Source organism: Bos indicus, chromosome 2 (assembly GCF_029378745.1).
Source record: "Bos indicus isolate NIAB-ARS_2022 breed Sahiwal x Tharparkar chromosome 2, NIAB-ARS_B.indTharparkar_mat_pri_1.0, whole genome shotgun sequence".
Taxonomy (NCBI): domain Eukaryota; kingdom Metazoa; phylum Chordata; class Mammalia; order Artiodactyla; family Bovidae; genus Bos; species Bos indicus.
Window position 1 is genome coordinate 129,492,956 of NC_091761.1, and position 25,762 is coordinate 129,518,717.

At 47.3% G+C, this 25,762-nt stretch overlaps 2 protein-coding genes across 8 annotated transcripts in view; one reads left to right on the forward strand and one right to left on the reverse strand.

The window, feature by feature from the left end:
• Window positions 1-15,492, forward strand: part of LUZP1 (leucine zipper protein 1) — a 102,853-nt gene extending 87,361 nt beyond the window's left edge. For all 6 annotated transcript variants that reach the window (XM_070776912.1, XM_070776925.1, XM_070776896.1 and 3 more), the window contains 2 exons: window positions 6,671-9,849; window positions 11,507-15,492. In XM_070776912.1, coding sequence (XP_070633013.1) covers window positions 6,790-9,849; window positions 11,507-11,662 — 3,216 coding nt within the window. In that variant the 5' untranslated portion in view covers window positions 6,671-6,789 and the 3' untranslated portion in view covers window positions 11,663-15,492. The remainder of the gene's footprint in view (window positions 1-6,670; window positions 9,850-11,506) is intronic.
• A 1,408-nt stretch (window positions 15,493-16,900) lies between these two features.
• KDM1A (lysine demethylase 1A) overlaps window positions 16,901-25,762 on the reverse strand; it is a 66,034-nt gene continuing 57,172 nt past the window's right edge. For both annotated transcript variants that reach the window (XM_019981699.2, XM_019981708.2), the window contains 6 exons: window positions 23,288-23,420; window positions 21,202-21,389; window positions 20,757-20,871; window positions 19,084-19,211; window positions 18,271-18,417; window positions 16,901-17,409 (listed from right to left, as the gene is read on the reverse strand). In XM_019981699.2, coding sequence (XP_019837258.2) covers window positions 17,224-17,409; window positions 18,271-18,417; window positions 19,084-19,211; window positions 20,757-20,871; window positions 21,202-21,389; window positions 23,288-23,420 — 897 coding nt within the window. In that variant the 3' untranslated portion in view covers window positions 16,901-17,223. The remainder of the gene's footprint in view (window positions 17,410-18,270; window positions 18,418-19,083; window positions 19,212-20,756; window positions 20,872-21,201; window positions 21,390-23,287; window positions 23,421-25,762) is intronic.

Consider the following 25,762-nt stretch of genomic DNA (forward strand, 5'->3'; position numbering starts at 1 on the left):
CATGTGTTCTTGGATGTTGTCTACTTTTTCCATTAGAGTCTTTAGCATATTATAGTTTTGAATTTCTGTCTAATAATTCCAACAGCTTTGCCATATCTGAGTCTGGTTTTGATTGTTGCTCTGTTTCTTTAAAAACTGTATTTTTAGTTTTTAGTACACTTTGTAATTTTTGTTGAAAGCTGAACATGATGGGGAAAAAGCACTTAGGTGAGTAGGCCTTTAATGATGTGGTGGTCAGGTGTAGGGGACGTATTCTCTTGTTCCATGATTAGGTCTCAGTTTTCAGTGAGCCTGAGGCCTCCTGGCTGTGAATTTCACAAGTGCTTCTCATTGTCGGGTCCGCATGCCACCCCTCTCCCTACCCCACTCCCTAGGTAATACAGGGTGGCTGGAGTTGGGCATAGTCCTTCCTCCATGTAGAAGGTTAGAGGGAGCTGGAGTTAGGTATTTTCCTTCCCCCAGGTCAATTAGGTTTGGATAAGAGTCCAGTAGCTGTGACAGTGGTTCCATAATGGTTAAATTTACCCTCCTCCAGCTGGCAGCACGAGGGGATTTTTTTTCTCCCATCTTTACTGTGGAACCTGGTACAGCTCCTGGAGGTACAGCTCACAAAGTGTGGTGCATCCCTCCCCACTGGGCACCACAACCCCCCCCCCCCCAAAAAAAAAAAGAACTGAGACAAACTGCCTGTTGGTTTTGACTCCCAAAGCTGTCCACACTGAGCCTCCAGCAGACTCTCCGTGCAGTTTAGGTTTTTCTACTCTGTTAACTAGTTCCCTTGGAGGTTTCTACCTATGCATTTATGCTCCGGTAAACTGTGATTCTCTGTATCAGCTTGTCTGTCTAACTTGGGGGAAGCAGTTTTCTCTGAGACCTCAGTTCTCTGATGGATCTGAGAAGAGTTGTTGATGTTGTTTGTTCAGCTTTTTATTGTCAGGAAGAAGTGATGGTTTAAGAAGCTCCTTACATGCTGGGCCCAAAACTGAAATTCTACCCTACTTCTCTATGCTTTTTACTTCTTTTGTGCCTTAACGTTTTTAAAAAATATTTTTTATTTTGTCAAAAAATGCATAAAATGTGTCATCTTAACCATTTCTAAATGTACGCTTTATTAGTGTTATGTATATATTCACATATATATTCAGCCGCAAAGAGATACCCCACGCCCAAGGTAAGAGAAACCCAAGTAAGATGGTAGGTGTTGCAAGAGGGCAAACACACTGAAACTATACTCACAGAAAACTAGTCAATCTAATCACACTAGGATCACAGCCTTGTCTAACTCAATGAAACTAAGCCACACCCGTGGGGCAACCCAAGACGGGCAGGTCATGGTAGAGAGATTTGACAGAATGTGGTCCACTGGAGAAGGGAATGGCAAACCACTTCAGTATTCTTGCCTTGAGAACCCCATGAACAGTATGAAAAGGCAAAATGATAGGATACTGAAAGAGGAACTCCCCAGGTCAGTAGGTGCCCAATATGCTACTGGAGATCAGTGGAGAAATAACTCCAGAAAGAATGAAGGGATGGAGCCAAAGCAAAAACAATACCCAGCTGTGGATGTGACTGGTGATAGAAGCAAGGTCCGATGCTGTAAAGAGCAATATTGCATAGGAACCTGGAATGTCAGGTCCATGAATCAAGGCAAATTGGAAGTGATCAAACAAGAGATGGCAAGAGTGAATGTCGACATTCTAGGAATCAGCGAACTGAAATGGACTGGAATGGGTGAATTTAACTCAGATGACCATTATATCTACTACTGTGGGCAGGAATCCCTCAGAAAAAACGGAGTGGCCATCATGGTCAACAAGAGTCCGAAATGCAGTACTTGGATGCAATCTCAAAAACAACAGCATGATCTCTGTTCGTTTCCAAGGCAAACCATTCAGTATCACAGTAATCCAAGTCTATGCCCCAACCAGTAACGCTGAAGAAGCTGAAGTTGAACGGTTCTGTGAAGACCTACAAGACCTTTTAGAACTAACACCCAAAAAAGATGTCCTTTTCATTATAGGGGACTGGAATGCAAAAGTAGGAAGTCAAGAAACACCTGGAGTAACAGGCAAATTTGGCCTTGGAATACAGAATGAAGCAGGGCAAAGACTGATAGAGTTTTGCCAAGAAAATGCACTGGTCATAACAAACACCCTCTTCTAGCAACACAAGAGAAGACTCTATAAATGGACATCACCAGATGGTAAACACCAAAATCAGATTGATTATATTCTTTGCAGCCAAAGATGGAGAAGCTCTATAGAGTCAGCAAAAACAAGACTGGGAGCTGACTGTGGCTCAGACCATGAACTCCTTATTGCCAAATTCAGACTTAAATTGAAGAAACTAGGGAAAACCACTAGACCATTCAGGTATGACCTAAATCAAATCCCTTATGATTATACAGTGGAAGTGAGAAATAGATTTAAGGGCCTAGATCTGATAGATAGAGTGCCTGATGAACTATGGAATGAGGTTCATGACATTGTACAGGAGACAGGGATCAAGACCATTCCCATGGAAAAGAAATGCAAAAAAGCAAAATGGCTGTCTGGGGAGGCCTTACAAATAGCTGTGAAAAGAAGAGAAGCGAAAAGCAAAGGAGAAAAGGAAAGATATAAACATCTGAATGCAGAGTTCCAAAGAATAGCAAGAGATAAGAAAGCCTTCTTCAGCGATCAATGCAAAGAAATAGAGGAAAACAACAGAATAGGAAAGACTAGGGATCTCTTCAAGAAAATCAGAGATACCAAAGGAACATTTCATACAAAGATGAGCTCGATAAAGGACAGAAATGGTATGGACCTAACAGAAGCAGAAGATATTAAGAAGAGATGGCAAGAATACACAGAAGAACTGTACAGAAAAGATCTTCACGACCCAGATAATCACGATGGTGTGATCACTGACCTAGAGCCAGACATCCTGGAATGTGAAGTCAAGTGGGCCTTAGAAAGCATCACTACGAACAAAGCTAGTGGAGGTGATGGAATTCCACTTGAGCTATTCCAAATCCTGAAAGATGATGCTGTGAAAGTGCTGCACTCAATATGCCAGCAAATTTGGAAAACTCAGCAGTGGCCACAGGCCTGGAAAAGGTCAGTTTTCATTCCAATCCCAAAGAAAGGCAATGCCAAAGAATGCTCAAACTACCATACAATTGCACTCATCTCACACGCTAGTAAAGTAATGCTCAAAATTCTCCAAGCCAGGCTTCAGCAATATGTGAACCGTGAACTTCCTGATGTTCAAGCTGGTTTTAGAAAAGGCAGAGGAACCAGAGATCAAATTGCCAACATCCGCTGGATCATGGAAAAAGAAGAGAGTTCCAGAAAAACATCTATTTCTGCTTTATTGACTATGCCAAAGCCTTTGACTGTGTGGATAACAATAAACTGTGGACAATTCTGAAAGAGATGGGAATACCAGAACACCTGATCTGCCTCTTGAGAAATTTGTATCAGGTTAGGAAGCAACAGTTAGAACTGGACATGGAACAACAGACTGGTTCCAAATAGGAAAAGGAGTTCGTCAAGGCTGTATATTGTCACCCTGTTTATTTAACTTATATGCAGAATACATCATGAGAAACGCTGGACTGGAAGAAACACAAGCTGGAATCAAGATTGCCGGGAGAAATATCAATAACCTCAGATATGCCGATGACACCACCCTTATGGCAGAAAGTAAAGAGGAACTCAAAAGCCTCTTGATGAGAGTGAAAGTGGAGAGTGAAAAAGTTGGCTTAAAGCTCAACATTCAGAAAACAAAGATCATGGCATCTGGTCCCACCACTTCATGGGAAATAGATGGGGAAACAGTGGAAACAGTGTCAGACTTTTTTTTTCTGGGCTCCAAAATCACTACAGATGGTGATTGCAGCCATGAAATTAAAAGACGCTTACTCCTTGGAAGGAAAGTTATGACCAACCTAGATAGCATATTCAAAAGCAGAGACATTACTTTGCCAACAAAGGTTCGTCTAGTCAAGGCTGTAGTTTTTCCTGTGGTCATGTATGGATGTGAGAGTTGGACTGTGAAGAAGGCTGAGCGCCAAAGAATTGATGCTTTTGAACTGTGGTGTTGGAGAAGACTCTTGAGAGTCCCTTGGACTGCAAGGAGATCCAACCAGTCCATTCTGAAGGAGATCAGCCCTGGGATTTCTTTGGAAGGAATGATGCTGAAGCTGAAACTCCAGTACTTTGGCCACCTCATGAGAAGAGTTGATTCATTGGAAAAGACTCTGATGCTGGGAGGGATTGGGGGCAGGAGGAGAAGGGGACGACAGAGGATGAGATGGCTGGATGGCATCACTGACTCTATGGATGTGAGTCTGGGTGAACTCCGGGAGTTGGTGATGGACAGGGAGGCGTGGTGTGCTGCGATTCATGGGGTCGCAAAGAGTCGGACACGACTGAGCGACTGATGTGATCTGATATATTCACATTGTTGTCCAGCCAATATCTGGAACATTTTTTATCTTGCAGAACTGAAACTTTATACCCATTGAACAAGTCCCTTTCCTCTTTCCCTCAGCCTCTGGCAGTCACCATTCTATTTCGCTTAGTCGTGTCTGGCTGTTTGCGACCCCACTAGGCTGCTCTGTCCATGGGATTCTCCAGGCAAGAATACTGGAGTGGGTTGCCATTTCCTTCTCCAGAGACTCTCCCTGACCCAGGGATTGAACCTGGGTCTCCAACATTGCAGGTAGATTCTCTCCTGTCTGAGCAACCGGGGAAGACTTATCCCAGATGCCTCGTATGAGTGAAATCATACGCTGTTGTGTCTTTTGTGATAGCGTTGTTCCACTTAGTACAGTGTCCTCAAGGTGCATCTGTGTTGCATGCTGTAGCATGTGTCAGAATTTTCTTCATTTTTAAGACTGAATAACCCTTCATGGTATGTATGTACGTTTGTGTGCGCATTCATCCACTGGTACACACTTAGGTTGCTTCCACCTTTTGGCTTTTGTGAAAAATGCTGCTATGATCACAGGTATGGGGAATTCCCTTGTGGTCCAGTGGTTAGAATTCTGCACCTCTGTGCTTCCTTCCACTGGTGGAGGCCTGGGGTTCGATCCCTGGTTGGGGAATCAAGATCCTGCAAGCTGTGTGGTATGGTGCCACCAAGAGGGGGGAAAAAAACAAAAAACACGTGTGCAAATATCTGAGATCATTCTTTTATTTTTTTGAATATATACCCAGAAGTGGAATTGCTAGATCATATGGTAATTCTACTAAGTTTTTGAGAAACCATCATTTTTTTTCATATAACAGTTTCCCAGCAATAGTGTTTAAGGGTTCCAGTTCTTCACATCTGTATACTTCTTGTTTTTTGATAGTAGCTGTCTTTGGATATCATCTTTGGAGAAATGTCTATGCAAATCCTCTGCCCATTTTAAAATCAGGTTCTTTTTGGTTAAGTTGTAGTATGAGTTCTTTATATATTCTGCTTATTAATGCCTTATCAGATATGTGATACTATCTATTCTTAATAAGGTTCTAAGGTTAGCTGTAGTAGCACTGTCCTCTTCCCCAAGAATATAACATTTTAAGAACACTTGAATTCTGATTTGTCTTTATGACTCACATGTTATTGTTTAGTGTTTTAGTTCCGCTTTGGTTTTATCCTTTTACTTCTCCCCAGCCCTCAGGTGATCTTTATTGTTTTACTGAATCAGTGCTTGTTCAGGTTATTTTCTTTTCTGTCTTGCGTCTCATGCCTTCTTTAAGCGATCAGTTTCTATATTTTGAAGTATATCCATAAATCGATCTTTCAGTGATGGTCTGTTAATAATAAACACTTTATTTTCCTCTTAGTATCAAAAACTGTCTCTAATTGTATCTTTTTTTCATAGTTCCTCTGGGTATTTGCTTCTGCTGCTGCTAAGTCACTTCAGTCATGTCCGACTCTGTGTGACCCCATAGACGGCAGCCCACCAGGCTCGCCCGTCCCTGGGATTCTCCAGGCAAGAACACTGGAGTGGGTTGCCATTTCCTTCTCCAGTGTATGAAAGTGAAAAGTGAAAGTCAAGTCGCTCAGTCATGTCCGACCCTCAGCGACCCCATGGACTGCAGCCTACCAGGCTCCTCCGTCCATGGGATTTTCCAGGCAGGAGTACTGGAGTGGGGTGCCATTTGCTTCTAGGCTACAGTTATTTTCTCTTATAAGTTTTTAAAGATACTATTATCGTGTCTTATTATCTTCTACTTGACACCGACTTAAAAGTTTCTGCTGAGAATCCAGTTCAGTTGTTATTTCTTTCTTCATAGAATATTTTCCCTTTTCTCCCCCCAACTTACTGCTTTTAAAAAGATCTGGTGGTATTCTGCCATATCCTTATGATGTATAAGTGCAGATTGTATTTTTATCCTTCTTGGGTTGGGAGTTTGCTTCCTGAATATGGAACAATTGGTCATGTGAACGAGGCATTTTTCTGTGTCTTTTTGCTATGCTGCCATTGGTGGCATTCTTCATTAGGGTGAAACTAGGCATCAGCCATCAAGAACCAGTGCTTTCCTGCAGGTTTAGTCAGATTTAGTCATTCAGTAAATTTGAATACTTACCATGTTCTAGGCTCAAGACTTACATATGGGAACTCTTGCAACTGGGAGCTGAGGTGGAGACTTTAGATTTGCCGCCTAACATGCTTTCTGCTTTTCTTCTGTAGACTGAGAATGGTCTCCAGCTGCCAAAGAAGATTGTGGATGCCAAGAGAAAGGTAACCGTTTCTCATCCCCTCCAGTGGAATTGGTTGCCTCTGGGAGCCCACATTGGCTGGCAGTAGACATGGCTGAGTTTACAAGCTACAAAGACACTGCTTCCAGCCGCCACCTGCGGTTCAAGTTACAGAGTCTAAGCCGCCGCCTTGATGAGTTGGAGGAAGCCACAAAAAACCTCCAGAAAGCAGAGGATGAGCTCCTGGACCTCCAGGACAAGGTGATTCAGGCGGAAGGCAGCAACTCCAGCATGTTAGCTGAGGTTGAAGTGCTGCGCCAGCGAGTGCTGAGAATTGAAGGCAAAGACGAGGAAATTAAGAAAGCAGAGGACCTCTGTCAGCTGATGAAGGAGAAGCTTGAAGAGGAGGAAAACCTCACCCGGGAGCTGAAATCTGAGATTGAGCGGCTTCAGAAACGGATGGCAGAACTGGAGAAGCTAGAGGAGGCCTTTAGCAGGAGTAAGAATGACTGTACCCAGCTCTGTCTGAGCCTGAACGAGGAGAGAAACCTGACGAAGAAAATCTCCTCTGAGCTGGAAATGCTCCGGATCAAAGTGAAAGAACTGGAGTCTTCCGAGGACCGGCTGGATAAAACTGAGCAGAGTTTAGTGTCGGAGTTAGAAAAGCTGAAATCACTAACTCTGAGCTTTGTAAGTGAGAGAAAGTACTTGAATGAAAAGGAGAAAGAAAACGAGAAACTGATAAAAGAACTTACTCAAAAATTGGAGCAGAACAAAAAAATGAACCGAGATTACACCAGGAATGCTTCGAATCTTCTGGAAAGGAACGACCTGCGAATTGAGGATGGTATCTCTTCCCCACTGCCGTCCAAAGAATCAAGAAGGAAGGGCGCTCTGGACTATCTAAAGCTGGCAGAGAATGAAACAAGAAACAAGTCGGAAAACGAAAAGAACCGCAATCAGGAAGACAACAAAGTAAAAGACCTTACCCAAGAGATTGAGAAACTTAAGACACAAATCAAACATTTTGAATCCTTAGAGGAGGAGCTTAAGAAAATGAGGGCCAAAAATAATGATCTGCAGGATAATTACCTAAGTGAACAAAATAAAAACAAACTCTTAGCCAGCCAGCTGGAGGAGATAAAGCTACAAATCAAGAAACAAAAAGAATTAGAGAACGGGGAGGTGGAAGGGGAAGACGCTTTCCTGTCCGGCAGAGGCAGGCACGAGAGGACTAAGCTGAGAGGCCACGGGAGTGAGGCATCAGCGAAGCACATGGCCCGGGAACTGTCCCCCCAGCATAAGCGGGAAAGGCACTGCAACAGGGAACTGACCCTCAACAATGAAAACCCTCTGAAGAACAGGCAGGTCTCCTCTCCCAGCTTTACCAACAGGAAGACGGCCAAAGCTTCCCACGCAGGGGCAGGTGCCGACAGTGGGGCTCAGGAGACGAGGAGAACCGAAGACCGGTTCACGGCTGGCTCCTCGCAGAGCGAAGGGAAGAAGTCCAGGGAGCAGCCGCCGGTGCTCAGCCGCTACCCGCCCGCCGCTCAGGAGCACAGTAAGGTCTGGAAGGGCGCTCCCAAGCCAGGTACTGAGAGTGGGTTGAAGGGAAAAGTAGAGAAGGCAACGCGAACGTTTAGTGATAACACCCATGGATCTGTTTCCAATGACGTGTCGGGGAGAGGCGACAAGGCTTCTGAGACCTCCACTGAGGCCCCCTTTGGCAAGAGGGGGCAGGTGCCTGGCAGTGGAAGTCAAATAACTCAGGCTGCAGATGCTGGCAGTTCTAAAGCCGTTGGAGCCCTGGCCACATCTCGACGATCTTCCTCAGAAGGGCTCTCTAAGGGGAAAAAGGCCACCAGTGGCCTGGAGGCTGACACCAGTTTCCCCAGCTCCAAGACTCCACCTCTATCAAAGTATCCTTATAGCTCCAGAAGCCAAGAGAACATCCTTCAGGGCTTTTCAACCCCAAGTAAAGAAGGAGTTGAACAACCTGTGGCAGTTGTGATGGAAGACAGTAGTCAGCACGAGGCCCTGAGGTGTCGAGTCACCAAGTCCAGTGGCAGGGAGAAGCCAGACTCGGACGACGACATGGACATGGTGTCTCTTGTTACTGCCAAGTTGGTGAACACGACCATCACTCCAGAGCCAGAGCCCCCGCATCAGCCCCAGTCGAGAGAAAAGGCCAAATCCCGAGGAGCGGTTAGAGCCTCCCTGTTTGAGAACGATAAGGATATTGGAACAGAAAATGAATCTGGGAAAGCTGTCAGAGCCTCCGCCAATGCCATGGAGCTCCCAGAGGCCAATGGCTCCGGGGCAAAAAGCCAGCGGCCCTTCAGCCCCAGAGAGGCCTTGCGGTCTAGAGCCATCATCAAACCTGTCATCATTGATAAGGATGTGAAAAAAATCATGGGAGGATCTGGAACCGAGGCCGCACTGGAAAAACAGAAATCTGCTTCCAAACCAGGGCCAAACAAAGTGACCAGCAGCATAACTATCTACCCCTCGGACAGCGGCAGCCCGCGAGCCGCTCCGGGCGAGGCCGCGCGGGAGAGGCACACGTCCACAAGCAACATCCAGGTCGGGCTGCCGGAGCTCGCCTCGGTGAGCAACCACGTCAGCTCCCCCTTTGAGCTCTCCATTCACAAACATGACATCACCCTGCAGCTCAGCGAAGCGGAGAGAACGGGAGATGGGTCCCTGAAGAACAGGCCGGAAACTGTCGTCTCTCGGAGCAGCATTATAATCAAGCCATCGGATCCGGTGGAGAGGAACAGCCATGCACCCACAGTGGAGACAATCAGGTGGAAAAGCCATAGTGCCCCTTTGGAAGCAGGCTCTCCGGATGCCAGGCACATCACTGTGCGCAACGCCTGGAAGAGCAGGCGAGACTTGAACTCTTCAGAAGACTCCCCAGCTCGAGTAGGTAGACACGTGGAGTCTCCCAACCCCCACACCCAGAGATCGTCCTCAGACTGTTCAGACCCTGAACAGCCCGGCTCGTACCTTTCTGAGCAGGGCACTCGAAGGGGCGGAACCTCAGGGGAAGTGCCCGAGCTCGCCTCCAGAAGGACCCAGAGCAGCCTTGCTGTGTCGGAGGTGTTCACGCGGCGGAGTCGGGCAGGGGACGCCGTTCCGGCTGAGGCCTGGAACCACTTGGCAGGCACGGTAGGTCCCGCTTCTCCCCCTTGCCCCCTTCTCCTCCCACCTTCCCCCTTTCCTTCTGTGCTTTCTTCTTGGTTCTCCTCTGCCCCGGCCTGTGTGACTCGGGATGCTGGAGACTTTGGGGTTAGGAAACACTGAGCAAGACCTGAGTGGTCCAGAGGACTGCTGAACATAGGGCGGATTGGGCCGGAGAGAAGAGGGAAGTACCTTGAAGAAGGTATTTGGCAGAGAGCAGCATGAATTTCCAAAATCCTCTTCCCCAATTTGTCTTTTCCGTTTGCCTCCATACATGAAGGGTACAGGAAAGGAGAGATGTGGCCTGTTCACGCAGTTTGCTGGAGCAGCCAGAGGCGCCGGGCTCCTGGCCCCGCAGAGGAGCACGTGGGCTACAGGGAGGCGCTGGTGAAATGGGGAAAGCCCCGCGCCCTCTCTGTAGGCAGAGGCAGGCCGAGGCAGGGAGCTCTTTGGCTGCCTCTTCAGTTTAGACCACAGAGTTCTGCCAGCCGCTGGCATGTAGGGGCTGAGGAGAGCTAGGGCTTCCACTGGGCCTACGGTGATAAGCTTTATGCCCGAGCATCACTGTCCCCCGCATCTGTCTAGCCCATTACACCACCAGTCTGAGGGCAGGGTTGGTCGGCTCCATGTGGCCTGTTACTGAACACAGATCCAGAATCTCCCCTTACCTGAGGGTCAGAGCGCCAGATCAGCGTGTGGTGGGAACCCCCCGGGAGTCTTTCAGATGTGAGTCCTGTGATGAAGAAAGACATCTTCAACCCAAGATATTGTTCTGTTCTTTTAAAAGGTAGGGGGTGACTGTATTGAGTTTAAAAGCCCAGGCAGTCTTTACAGTACCGGACAAAGCCCTTCTCCACCCAGCGTCTCGTTCATTCTCTCCAACAGCCCTGGGGTGTGTGGAGGGCGATATTATTCCTCTGTTTTAGACACAGAAGCTGAGGGTCAGAGACACGAGGTGCCTCACCCGAGGCCACCCAGGTGGATTACTGGAAGAGCTGAGATCTGAATCCACGGTTCTGACCTCTAAACCCAGCGCTTGTTCACCTTGCCAGCTGGACCTTCTCACTCACACTTGCATTCTCTGATCTGCATTCACTTGGGTGGGAGGACCAACAAGAACATTCCAAAGGCAGAATTCTGCGAGGAGTGGAGATGGTTGGATGAAGCTAAGCTTTGGGTGTCTGAAAACCGTGGGTGAAGGGCACGTACGAGATACGGCAGGAAAGGCACGCGAGCCTTTGGTAGTTTGTGGGCGGCAAGTCGGATAAGAGCTGGCCATCTTCCTTCTCACACCTCCCTGCCTGTCCACTGAGCACTTGGCCCTGACCCTGAGAGGTAGGCAGCCTGCACGTGCAGCCCTCCAGGACTGCTGGCCCCTGTTGGGGGCACCGCCTCAGTGCCCCTGCTTCCGGCGCTGTCCATCTTGGGGTTCCCTTCAGCTGTGGGCCTCCAGTCTACTTCGGGAGCCCTGAGCAGCTCGGAACTGGCACAGGAGCTTGTCTGCCGGCCTCCCCTTGCCAGCTCTGCTGCGGGCTTTCTGTACCCCATCTCCCCCCGCAGGGAAGGACCATGGGGCTGGGTGTGCGGGCGTCTTGATCCTCACTTGGGTTGTCCTGTGAGGCTGACTTTTGTCCTGTTGGCACAGGAGGAAGGGGATGACTGCACCCTCAGCGTCTACAGACGACTGCACAACTCCCTTGAGAGGTCTGAACTGTCCGTGACGCAGGGGCCACCAGAGCCTGGGCGCACGCGGGCTGAGCAGCGGCTGCGGCCCACCAGGCCCTGTGCGGAGGACAACTGAGCCGGCCGGGCGACGCCTGCCGTCCCCTCTGCCCCTGCTTCTCAGCTCATCCACCTTCCCGCCCTGAGGAGGAGCCAGGCCAGACCCCAGGCCTTGGCTGGGAGACTGCGGAGAGCCTGGGTGTGGCCCCTTGCTTGCCAGTTGGCCAGAGGGGATCAGAAACTACAAGCTGCGTGGCCACCTGGGCCCAGCCTTCCCTGATGCATGAGTTTTCTCTCCTTGTCCCCGTCCCCCAGGTAGGATGGGCCAGTCTGGCCCCCAAATGAGGAAAGACCTAGAAAACCCCTTGGATCCCCACCACACAACAGCAGCCAAATCTCTTCCCAGCTCCTCAGTGGGATCTGTGTCGTAGGGCAACCCCTTCTGTGTGGTTAACATTCTGATTCCTTAGTATCCTCACCGCATCCAAGCTCACTCGTTTGCCCAAGGGGCCTGTGCACCCACCAGCCATCAGCTTCATCTGGGGGGCCTCCGTTTCTTCCCCTGTGGCATTCCTCAGACTTTTACAGCAAGAGAGATCTGTGTCGCCTCTAAGGGTTTACGGAACTACCCTTTAGGTTGATGTTTCTCTGACTTGTCCCCCTGGCTGACCATCGTTTTCCAGGGGCAGAGCACACGGGTACCCTACCTGCCTACTGGAATGGCATCATCCCTCGTCACCAACCCCGGCTCTCTGCTTACCTTCTAAGGCACCCGGGAGCGCACGAGCCTCGTGTCTCCTTCCCTGGGCACCACCGTGCTGCTGGCCCGGCCTGCTCTTCTGCGGCTGGAGACCTCAGGCTGACTGCGTCATCTCCTCTGGAGTATTCCCAGACTCCACTGGGCCAGACCCAGCATCCTCTAGAGGCCTCCTAGGAAGTGCCAGCGTGGGGGAGAGTGGACAGGAAGAAGCGATTTCCCTTCAGTCACTCTACAAAGCAATAGCTCCATGAAAAAGGCGTGACCTTTGTTCCTTCTCCTGGTCCCCCAAGGAGGAGGTATCGCACTTTACCAGGCTGATGCATCCTACCAGAAGCGGGCCCCTGAGCACTGCAAACCAGCGATTGTCGTGACGACTTTGGAGGAAAGGTAAACATGCCCATCGAGAGCCCCAGGCTTACACGGTTCAGAAAGCAGCAAGCCTTTCAGGAAGCCATGGAAAGAAAAACGGAAAAAAAACCTGGTACATCCTTGTACCACTCCCCTGGGGAAGAACCATGTATTCTTCACACTGCTTTTTCTATAGCATTCTATCAGTTCAAAGCGATCCCTTTTCAAAGGCTACCTTTATGAAGCCGACACTTCCTTTGTAAGGAAAAATTGCGTTGGAGTAGAAGTTGAGAAAGCTATTTTCTTCATGGCTTTATACTTCCTCCTGTGTGACCTTGGGCAAATCATTGTCCTCTTGGGGCCTCAGTTTCCCTATCTATAAAATTAGTTCTTTCAAATGGATGGTCTCTAAGGGTCCTAAACGTGGCATTGTAAGTTTTGTTTCCACCCTGTAGGGGGTTAATTCTCACTGTTGGAAGGTATTGTCCAAATGGGTTTACATGTGTCCTTCCCACTGCCTATGTTTTTCTGGGCCTTATTCTTTCCAGTTTCCTGTGTTTTAATGTCGAGAGGATGAACTCAGAGAAGTTACCTTGGCCCTGTTTTTCCAGTCTGTAAAATGGAAGGGTTAGATTAGATGGTCTCTGTGGCCCTTCTCAACACCAACCTTGCCCAGTGCTGCACAGCAGGCCATGTGCTTTCCATGACATGAGTTGGTTTATCTCCGGTTCCAGTGCTTCTTGAATCTTCTCTGCCTCCACTCAGGGTGGGAACCAGCATTCACCCCTCCCTTGTCTGCATCAGGTTTGGTGATCCTGGAGGAGGCTTGGGGAGCACCTACCTGACTTTCACGGACAGGAGTGTTTTGCTCATACTTCATTTCCCGGAGGTTTGTCAATCCAAGGGTTGTAATGTGGTTTGCCTTTTCTCCTCATCGCTGCCTCAGATGCTCAAGATGCTGTTTTCAGAATCTCTTCCTGCTGCTTTTCCTGGGTCAAGGCTGCAACTCCTCACTTGTAGCCTCCCTGCCACTCTTCACTGGTCAGCAACCCTGAGAGTCCAGAGGAAACAGACCTCTGTGGTAGTCAACTGAGACTATAGATGTTAGGTCTGTGGCTCTTTACGGGTGGAAACAGGCACCAGACCATGCCGGCAAAGGTCTCAGCAATAATTCTTGTCTCTTTGGGCGTCTGGAGCCCTGGATTCTGGTGCTGTAGCTCCTGGTGCCAAAGTCTGGATCTTTCCACAGTTCAGCAGCACCAGCATCTGCCACCGCCCAGAATGCTCTGTGGGAGAGGGACAGCCGTGGTGCCCTCTTGCTGGGGCTGCTGACTTAAACTCTGAGTGCAATAGGGTTTGATTGTACAGTTATTTCAGGATAAATAGTTTCCTTATTCTGCACACTTTCTAGAGCCCGCTGTAAAATATATTTTATTTTTAAATGTCCTCAACATTGCAGAAAATACTACTTGTAATAGCAAGTGAAGGCTAGAGGCGCAGTTCCTCTGCGCTTCAAATGGCTGGCAAGGCTGGCTCTCAGATTCCAAAGTTGGAAGGCCCATTTCCGAAAAGCAATCTAGGCGTGACTGTCTGGCCCCAGACCTCACCATCAGAGGTCCTGGAGGAAACTTCCAAGTGGGAGACCTAGGAGTTGAATAATTGTCTTATCAAGCCAAATATTCCCACTTTCCCAGCCAACACACCCACTTTGTACAACCAGTCTCTTCCACAGCCTGGCTCTGACTCGGACTTTTCCTGGCAGATGTGTGGTTGCGGGAGGCTCCTAGGAGGGTCGGGGAACCTGGCACTCCAAGAGCTGCTCGGCTGGAGGAAGGGGCGCTGGAGGCAGAGCTGGCTACACGCAAGGAGCTGGTCTCCGCCACCTCCTGCCGCCTGTCTCACCACTCGTGACATGCGGAACAACCAGAGAAAGAAAGGGTGGGGATGGTGGACAAGGAAGCCGTGGCTGTTCTGCTTTTGTGTGGCAAGCAAACAGTTACAGGGTGGGTTGAAGGGCTCTGCAGTGGGGCCAAGGACTCCAACCTCAGCCACAGGCGAGCTTGCACATAACATCATCCTCTCACGGGGGTGGGGGCGTCTGTACTGATCTTAGACTTGTCATCTCGGGGTAGTTTTACTTCTTTACATTCAGTGGGTTAGTGCCAAGTGCTCCCACTCCCCAGGAAAGGACTGGGGACCCCCTGTCCGGGTCCCCAGCTGCCTTTGTTGGTGTGGGCTTATTGTTACTCTGACAGGACTGCTTTGGAAGAGCTGCTTTTAGGGATTCCCTTTTAAGTACCCCAGGTTGGGAACAGGGTTCTCACAGCCAAGAGCATAGGAAAGGGGCCCTATTTTCCTGCTGCTTCACAGCTCAGAACATGTACTGAATGGAATGTATTTTTAAGAGAATAAAGTCTATTTTTTTTTTTTTTTTGTATTTTAAAGATGGGAGGGCTAGGGAAGTAGCCCTCAAATAAACGGTTATTACCTTATAGGCCCCCTCGCTGGGGACACACCAGTGTGGCGGTCTACACCTACTCGCTCAGACAGGTCTTCTGGCCGCTCCCTTGCCCCTTGGAGGCTGGTGCAGCAGCTTCTCTTACATTCCTGCTCCAAGCACGGGACCGAGGAGGCCAGACCCTGTCACTGGAAACCAGGGCAAAGCCATGAGCAATGACTCAGGGCTCCTGGGGTGCATGTGTATAGTTGAAGCTGCCTGTCTGCATGTATCCTCTGGCTCTAATGCGGTCTGTTGGCTCTGCAGCACAATATGTAACCAATAAAGCTCCCTAGTTTCCACATGCTCTGTGTGAGTGTGCGTCAGTGATGCCATTCTCCTTGATGTCATCTCTGTGTACAACTGTTGCTATGCACTGGTGCAGCTAGTATATTTCACTGTGTTTTACTGAAAATATTCAGCCAATTACAGATGTCATTAAGGACTGGAAACATAGCTGAGGCTATGGATGTTTCCTCAGACTCATGTAAGTGGAGTTAGAATCATAAAGCAGTTATTTCATTGCTGCATTTTACTTTTAGGCTTATCTGTCATCAGATACATACAAAACCACCATCTGTATCTCCCAGGCTGCCTGTGTCATTAAATAACACAAACTCTTTAAAAAGCATGTATCACTACATCAGACACCTAAGCCCCTGAGGTTCATGAACACAGATGTTGATGGCAAAGCTAGGGTTCAAATATAGGTTGTATTCCAAAGTCAGTATACTTTCTCCTCCATGTTCTCAGCTTTACGTCATGGTTACATCACTTGTCCTAATCCTGGTGTGCAAATTCTCCCATGGTTGTCATTCATTCCAACTAGGGAAAATGCCCTCTCCATCTCCACCTTCTAGTCAGACTATAATGTCCTTAAATCTTACTAAGGATAAAACCTCATTTAAACTATTCTTAGGAAAGAATTGACTAACAGGAGTAAAATCCAACTTACTGAAGCAGATTATGTACCTACACTTAACGGTAACATTGTTTGGAGCCCTTTGGAAGAAACAGGTGCAGTTCCTTCTTTGTAAAAACATTTTAACCTTACATGGCGAAGATGACTTTGCAAATGTGACTAAGCATTCTGACACAGGAGAGGTGATCTGGGTGGACCTTAAATTAGAAGTATCCTTATAAGAGGGAGACCAGAACAAGATAGCGTGATGATGGAAGCAGAGATTGGGGTAATGTGTTTTTAAAATGGGGAAGGGGCCACAAGCCAAGGAATACAGTCAGTAGAAGCTGAAGGAGCAAGGAAATGGAATATCCCGACAGTCTGCGTAGCTGTTATCTAAACCCTTGATCTTAAACTTTTTTATCAGTACCTTGGAGAGACATGGAAAGTTAGCATATACCCATGGGAGGGAATCTAGGGGAATAAAGCCCGAATGGTCTGCCAGAGGCCTAGCCAAACTTTGTGTCAAGGCCTGTGTTTTATCTTGAAAATTCATTCAGCTTCCTAACACCCATATGCATGACCTGCAGGTTCATACCCCTGGCACAGGGTCACCCCACAGTCCCAGTGGGGGTGAGTCTAGCCCCACAGATAAGCATTTTGCTCCCATGTGAAACCCTAGGTCCTGTCTTCTGATCACACCAAACCACTTTCTCCTTTATCTCATTTTAACATGGATAAACTTGGCATTTTCAAAGGAGTAACAGCTTTAGAGAGAACTCTAACCCCAAGGGGAAACAAAAATCAGTCCTGATTTTCTATGAAGTTTTATTCTCAAAATATAAAAAACCACCACAGACAAAGAGACTAAGACGTTCTCTCCCAGTACTTGCTTCCCTCAGTCCTAATGAAGAACACAGACTCTCATACTAATGCAACAAGTGCCTCCCTGGCTCTAAAGTCACTTAGAGGAGGCAACCTCCTCGGTCACCTGACCATCATGGGCTTTGCTTTAGCAGCTGAACTGGAGCCCAGATGCGGGGTGAGTTTCTCAGTGGAATCTATATTGCTAGAAGAGCTTTGCTTATGCAGCCAAAGACACGCGCACAGGCTTCTTCCCTTAACACGTCTGTCTCACATGCTCGGGGACTGCTGTGCAGGGACGCCGGGTGTGGCCTGGCGAGGCAGGGTGTACATGGCCCCCAAGAACTGGTCTGCAATTCTTCCTGCTTCTCGCAGCCCACTCAGCAGAGCACCATGGACTGTGGCTGGGTAGTTACGGATTGTATGTTCTCCAGCAAAGAAGAGTCGTGGAATAGGCTATTTCAGGAAAAAAAGTTAGAGAAAATCAGCAGGCTGCAAGTATGCCTTATTATTGTATTTGAACTGCCAAACTCCTGTTGGCCTTTGAAGGCTCACTACCTCCGTTCCATTACTGGTCAATCATCCCACCAAAAATGGTCTCTCCCTTCTTAGCAGGCAACTCCCCAAAGCACAGAGAGGTAGAGATGGGGCACTAAAACTCAGTGCAGCCTTATTCTAGGGTGATGCAGCTGGACTTATTTATCAGTTTAATCTGGGGAACACCCAGTTCTGGAGCTTCCTTTGCCTGAGGTAGCGTGTACTGGGGGCATGGTGTCCTGACTACTCTGTACCACAGAGAACACAGTACTTGTTCTTATTCTGGGACACCTGCCTCAGTCTAGAGCAGACCTCACTCGCCACAGGGTTCTGGGAAACCATGACTGTTCATAAAGACCTCAGGTTATTTCTCAGGGGCATCTCCTGGAGCCCCCTAAGTAACTGGGATGCTGCAACAATCCTATGAGCCAGTACAAAATGGGGCACAATTAAAGATTAAAACACACAATCTGAATGAGGAAAAAGTAACTGGTCTATACTTTGGACTCTTCCATTCTGAACAAAGACTAGACAAAGCCAATAAGTAACAAATCAGACACACAAAATATTTCTCCTCCCTTCCCCTCTGCTCTTGAAAGGTTCGAGAACAGATTAAAAATCTGAAGAAAATCTTTTTTTAAAAAATTAAAATCTTAAAAAAAAACAAAAAAAAAACACACACGAAAAAACAATCAAACCAGTAGCACTATTTTTACCCCGAAATCCTGGGATACTGGCCTATTTCCAAAGAAGCTCAGGTAGAGTTTGCCAGTTTCTCACCTGTGGGGCACCTGGAATTGAGGGGCCAGGAGTGATTGGCTGAGCCATTAAGTCATAGTCATTTCCAGATGATCCTGCGGCTACGTAAGAATAGGAGCCTCGGGCCCAGGGATCAGCACGCCAGCGAGATACCACAGTTTCCTTGGGCTAAAGAAAAAGATAAGAGTGGAAGTTATTACTGGACACCAAGGACAAATCATGCATTTCTGAAAGGTGGAAAAGCTGTGATGGGCTGGGATACAGTGAGACATGAGCGCTGGCCAAGTGATGAATGCTGCTGCTCGGAAACAAAACACAAATGCCTTCTTAGGCTGAGAGGAGGTTCCAGGCTGCCTTTGCTATGAATCCAGAGATCCACCTAGGGCTTGACCTGTATTCCCCTTTGATTCTAAAATTCACATGAAGCATTAATATGCCTCATCTCAAAGGAATCATAAGAGTGTTTCAATGGACTAAATAATAGGAAAGAAGTATCAAGATAATCTCTTAAAACTTCCTTAAGGGAGTTTGGCCACTTTAAAAGGTGGTTGGGGAAGTTGGGGGGCAGGTGAGGAGTGTGATTTCACACACAGAGACAACAGACAACACAAGTGAGCAAAGGCAGCACACAGCCTTCTCAATCCCCGGGCCCATGCACTGGGGGGCTTTTCTCAAAACTACTTGGGACATGAACTCTACACAGTAAACCCAGCACACACTTGATTCTGGCTGAAACTGCCCTGACCAAGAATCTATGCTGCAACTGGAGATCCATCAAACCCTGCTGTAGTCTTACGGCCCCAGATCCCTGACTGCCCCGCCCCGCTTACTCACCTGGGGCACCGCGCTGCTGCCAAAAATCCCCTTGAGAATGGCCAGGCATCGGCCAACAATCACATCATCACTTATGTTTTCCATGATGCCAGCAGCTTCTCCCGCCACGAGTGCCAACAGTATTGGAGCTGAAGAAACAAAGGACGATTCTAGAGTCCTACAGACTTTTTCCAAGTACTTCCTTGTCAGGTCCCACATTACTCGTGGCTGTTTGAAATATGACGGCCAACAGACTAGATATGCGCCACGCATGTTTCTGAACTAGCAACTTGAATCCTGCCCCCTGAAGGGAGCTGTAAGTGAAATGTGACTCATGTACTTCACTGCATGTAACCTAGCAGAATACCGAAGTCCTGAAGATACACTTCAGACCCTGCTAACAAGTGGCCCTTTATTTAGGCACAGAATCCTTCAAGACATCTCCATGACCAGGGCTGCAGCCTCTTAGCTGTCGTCCGAGGCCTTCCATACTCACCATTACCCTTCCTCACCCATTTCATGGCCCAGTGTGCAACAGGCTATGCGATAGGCACAGTATTAGATGCTGGGGATATAAAAACTACAGACCCCAAAGAGCAACCAAAAAATCAGATATATAATTACGAACTATGATAAAAGCTACGAAAACACAGACTAGAGAGAAAAGAACACAGGACATCATTTACATTTGAGGCTGTGGGGACAGATGTATCCTGGAAGGTCTCTTTGAAAGAGTCATTTAGGTCAAGACTGAAGGCTGGGTTGAGTATGCCAGGCTGGCAAGAAAGAAAAGGAGAAAAAGAAAAGCAGCCCAGGCCCAGGCCCCAGTACAATGCAGAAGTAGCAGACAGGATGCTGCATTTCAGGGTTCCGGGGGAGCAGACAAGTGTGCCTGGAGGCTGGGGAAGGGATGGACAATGAGGAAGCTGATAGAAAAGAAGGGTTAGATTAATTACCCTTCATGCTGGCCATGAAAATGAAAACCATCAAAAGAAAGAAGCAGGCATAGCAGTCAGTGGTTACTGGTGACTGGACAGGTATGCACAGGTAAGAGTGGCTTGGACTGGGAGCTGGGCAGTTGAAAGAGAGAGCGTTCAGCGGTCGTTGGAAGCGCCGTGCCCAGGGAGCAAATGAAGGATGAAGGGTGGCCACGTGCAGGATGCTTCGGTATCAGGCAGTAAGGAGTGATGGCAAGAACCAGGGTGGCAGTCAAACTGGGTAATCCGTGTGTCTGCACCGTCAAGGCCAGGCCTCCTGAAACTGCTGCACAGCATGTCTTACACCTTTTTCTTAGAATGAGGTAGTATCTAAATATACTTTTCTTTCTTTTTTTAAAAAAAGTTCTAAATAAAGCTAAGAGCAACCCAATTACATAAGAATATAAAACAAGAAGTGATCAAAGACTCGGGCAGGTCAGACACAAGCACCTGAGCATGAGGAGTTCACGTTTTCCTTCCCCAGAAGCTCTCCCGGGGCTGACCCCTGGCTGAGCAGAGTCCTCCTTCCTACGTTTCCTCCTGCGGCGCCGGGGCTCGCACCCTCACTCCTCTCCTTACTGCCCCTTCCTGAGGCTGCCTACCTCCTTACTATGCATACTTCCCACTAAGCTGTGCACTCCTTGAAGGCGAGTATAATATTACTGATTCTCTGTTCCTATAATGATGTGAAAAAGATGAAAACTAGAAAGCGGTTACCTTTATAGAGGTTCCAGAAGAGGAAGAGTTCACCTCTGCTTGCAGTTGTGCTGCCAACATGGCCAAACAAATTGACGCTTGGGTCCCAGAACACCCGGTCAAAACACAACACGACCTGTGGGGAGAGGAGCACATGAGCTGGTGGCGGAACCCAGAGAACAGGGCTGTAAGCACAGCTGTGTCCCAAGAGGGAAGTACTTCTTCCTCAGAAAGTTTCCTCTACTCGACTCTCAATGTAAGTTTAGAAGTCCCTATTATAAATAACCACTCAGGAGGACCTTTAGCACTCGCTTCTCTAGGCCTGGGGTTGAGAAGTGACCTCAGAAGGCAGGCCTCGTGGATGCTTGGATATATAATTAGGACGTAAAGGGCATGAACGGACAGCCCTCACCCTGGCATCAGAGTGGTGCCTGCGCACTGGGAATGTAGAGAGGTGCCCAGTTACCTTGTTGAGGTTGCCAAACCCCATCCTTTGGACTGCAGATGTTTTCCACTCAGGAAGAGGCGGCACAAACTGAACAGCTGGTGGCTGCTGCTTCAAGACGCCCAAGGGAAGGGTACAGAGGACCGCGTCACACTTATAAATGAAGGTCTGGCTTGTGGATCGGGTATTCACAGCTATCACTTCGCAGCCTAGAGAGGTTGGAGGGAAAAGGCTTTCTTGGTGATAGGATGAGACTGACAAGGGCACTGAACATTTCGTGCACAGCAGACTCCACATGCTGCCTCAGGCGGCTCTTACTACCTGTCTATGACATCAGTTCTACTCATTTTTTACAAAAGAGAACTGAGGCAGAAGTGAAGTAACTTGTCTGAAGCCATATAGGTAACAAGTGCCAGGATTCAGACCCAACAGTCAACTTCAGAGTCCTCGAACTTCACCACCATACCACCCCCACACCTTCTTGACTGACCCTAGTGCTCTTCTGTACTAACAAGACCTTATCATTTACCAAGTTTTATAAATTTAGACCAAAATTAAATAAGAGTAAAATGCCTATTCCAGCAGAAGCAATGCCTCTCCACTGCGGTTAGGGAGCTCCTGAGGATCAGGAGGCCAGTGGCGCCCGCAGACAGAAGACCGCTGTGCTGGCCTGGGGCGCAGCCTGCACCAGAGCTGCTGTGCTCGAGACGCACCAGGGTGTGGTGCTGAGCCTGCCAGGACGTGAGCGAGCTCAAGGCTGACCACAGAAAAGGTGCTGTAAGTCAGGTAGTGTAGTTTTCTCTCAATTGTGTTCCATTTTTTCCCTCAATGAATGCCTCTTCACATAATTTCCAAAACATACACAAACAGCTCAAAATAAGAATGAGTGCTCCATACGCGCCCATCTTCAGTGGCTGCAGAATTAAGGGAAATGACACAAGAAACTGGTCTCACTATTCCCCACCTGCCTGAAAATGGCTATTTAAAGGCCGCAGATCTTAACACCATCAGCTAAAAGCTGCCTCTGAAGAGAAAATTAAATGGAAAATTGTTTCCTTTGTTGTTAAAAAAAAAAAAAAAAAAATCTGTGGTGATCTTAGCAACTCTAGAAAAGGGGCCATGGAGGGCAAGATTGGTGGCCACATCTCCACTTGTCATGAGAGTCCATACAGAGGGGGATCAACAAGCTTTTCTAAGGTGTTCAAGTAAATTCCAAAAGTGGTTGGAATGACGGGTTCTCTGCACTCCAAATGAAATGTATCCTGAAAGCAGCAAAAATGAGCACAGAGACCACTGCCATAGGAATCAAAGGGCAGTTCAGGCTCCGAGGTCAACCTATCAGCAAAACTGCTCCCAAAACGAGAAACCAGCCTAAGCAGTTAGCCCACCTGAACAGGAAAAGCCAAAGACGAAGGTGCAGATGGTAAAATGCAACGGGTGGCTCTCAGTGGAGCCTCGGGGCCCAATTCCTGGTATTTAAGAATCTACTTAGCAAAATTAGACCCAAACTCACTGGATCTAAATACCAAACTAATTCAGCAAATCTTAAAGGAAATCAACCCTAAATATTTATTAGAAGGACTGATGCTAAAGGTTCTGAAGCTCTAATACTTTAGCCAACTGATGCAAAGAGCTGACGCACTGGAAAAGACCCTGATGATGGGAAAGACTGAGGGCAAAAGGAGAAGAGGGTGGCAGAGGATGAGACGGTTAGGTAGCATCATTGATTCAATGGCCAAGACCTTGAGCAGATCCAGGAGATGGTGGACAGAGAAGCCTGGAATGCTATAGTCCATGGGGTTGCAAACAGACATGACTTAGCAACTGAACAACGGTAACAAACAAATTCACGCTAACTGCTAATCCATTCAAACCAGAGACTCTGAAAACTGCCCCATTTTCTGCTTTGTACTATGATGGGGTCAGAACCTCTAAAGGCTCTAATGGCTCAATACTTTTGTAAATGAAAAAATTTTAATTCAGGAATCATAGCTTATAAAACATTCTATCAGGAAAAGTAACTAATGTTTTTTCAGTAGGTCAAACTCAACAGAAGACCAGTACTGCATTTCAGAGTAAGAGATTTATCTTACTAGTAGAGACTTACCTGAAGCTGTGTAGCGAACCTGCCGAACTGCAGTATTCAGTTTAATGTCCAGGCCTTCTGCTAAAGCCACAGGCACACACGAGTAGCCATTCCTCACCGTCAGGTGGCTGCCAGTAAACTCAAAGTCATCATCCTAAGGAGGACAGAAAAGGGCATTCTTTCACACTTTCTTAGTCTAACTGATGTCATTTGTACTGAGTCCTATAAAACAACACTGGAAAAACACAAGCTTGTGAAAAGTTAGTATTCTAAGACAGAAACTAAAGGACAATCCCTCAGTCTTCAACTACGGCTGCCCCAGGAAACTGAAGGGAAAAGGGAAAAAAAGCCAAAATGTCGCTTACGGCTAACTGTGGGCAGTGAAATTAGGGCATTTTCTTTTTTCCTGAGACAGACTTTCTAACATCAAAGCCCTACACCACCAAGCTCAGACTGTCCCTAGAGGGCAGGAGAGGGAAGAAAGCTGATTCAGTAAGTTCAGATGATTAGCTACCACAACAGTTATCATTTTCACCTGCACTACAGATTTGGCAGGACATTAGGATCACCATCCTAATTACATTTTCTGCTACATTAACAGCGAAATCAGTTTTCATGCCCTAAACGTACAAGTTTTAAAGTCGAGGAAAACTTCCAAAACTAAAGTTGGTCAAACTAGATGAAGGCAATACAGGATTATAAAGACTCGCTCAAGATAATCCATAGAGTGAAGAAGTCAAGATTTCACCTGGAAGAATTCCCAAAATGATTTCATGTCTCTGAATTTACTGAAAAATCTTCCAAACAGAAAAACTTTTGAAGGTTATTTGATATTTCTAATTTCATTAAACTTCTGGGAAAAACATACCACAGTTCTTAGGAATTAGATAAAAAAATATATTGGGTTGGCAGCAGAACACTCACTACTTAAGTGACTGACTCATCTGTTCTCCATATGGATCATCACCTACATTCAACTTGAAATTAATATATATCAAAACTTCAAATGATAGATCAGTGACTAGGATAGGAGTAATTCAGTATTTACATGAAAAACCATAAGGAAACTGGAAATTCTGCAAGATATGTACCACTAACAAGTCCAATCCTTACCATAACTCAAATTCTAAAGACTACGAGGACATGCTCTAAAGATGAGGAAGTCAAAACAATTTTACTAGGAAAATGCATAATGAAAATGAAAATATGTAGGTAAAATATAATATTTACTCCTATACAATCTTCATTTCAGTTCAGTTCAGTCGCTCAGTCGTGTCCAACTCTTTGCGACCCCATGAATTGCAGCACGCCAGGCCTCCCTGTCCATCACCAACTCCCAGAGTTCACTCAGACTCACGTCCATCGATTCAGTGATGCCATCCAGCCATCTCATCCTCTGTCGTCCCCTTCTCCTCCTGCCCCCAATCCCTCCCAGCATCAGAGTCTTTTCCAATGAGTCAACTCTTCATATGAGGTGGCCAAAGTACTGGAGTTTCAGCTTTAGCATCATTCCTTCCAAAGAAGTCCCAGGGCTGATCTCCTTCAGAATGGACTGGTTGGATCTCCTTAAGTCTGGCCAAAGTCTCAGATTTAGAGACTGGTTCATTAACATCTAAGAAATGCTGTGATTTGTCACAAGTTCAAGACTAAATCACACTGAAAACACCTAAAAATAACTTAACAAAAGATGTGTAAGACTGGTACACTGAGAACTATACCTAAATAAATGGAGAGACAGACCATGTTCAAACATTTCAAGACTCACTATTGTTGAGATGACAATCGTAGAAGGTAATTTTTATAGAAACTGATATGCTGGTTCTAAAATTTTATAGAGGTGTCAACTTAAAAAATGTACAAGCTGCAAGTTTTATCTGAGGCAAAATGAGGATTATAGTCAGGGAGGCAGCACTTCAGACAGCTCTGAGAAACCGCTTCAGAGAGGCAGGGAGGAAAGCCGGCACACACTGATTCTGGTAATTGGGGAGCACATGCAATCAAAGCACGTATTTTTTACAGAAGGTTACTGCTGGTCTCGTTACTGCGAGTCCCAAGAAGCAGACATCACCATGAAGCATTCAGTGCTCTTCAGATACGAGAAGATGCGAGTGTACGTACTTGCTCAGTTGTGTCTGACTCTCTAGGACCCCACAGACTGTAGCCCGCCAAGATCCTCTGTCCTGCCAGGGATTTTCCTGGCAAGAATACTGGAGTGGGTTGCCGTTTCCTCCTCCAGGGGACCTTCCTGACCCAGGGATTGAACCCACATCTACTGTGTCACCTGCACTGGCAGGCAGACTCTTTAGCTCTGAGCCATCTGGGAATCCCAGAGATACAAGAGGTAGGCTAATCAGCTCTGGAAAATATTAACTATCTGAAGACCTGTTCTGCCAGCTTTTCCCAGAGCACAGAGTGCCTCATTTCTGCTGTCTGCCCTAAACTCCTTTCAGAGGGTGTTGAAAATTAGCTGCAGCAGCACAAGATTTAATCCTTGTA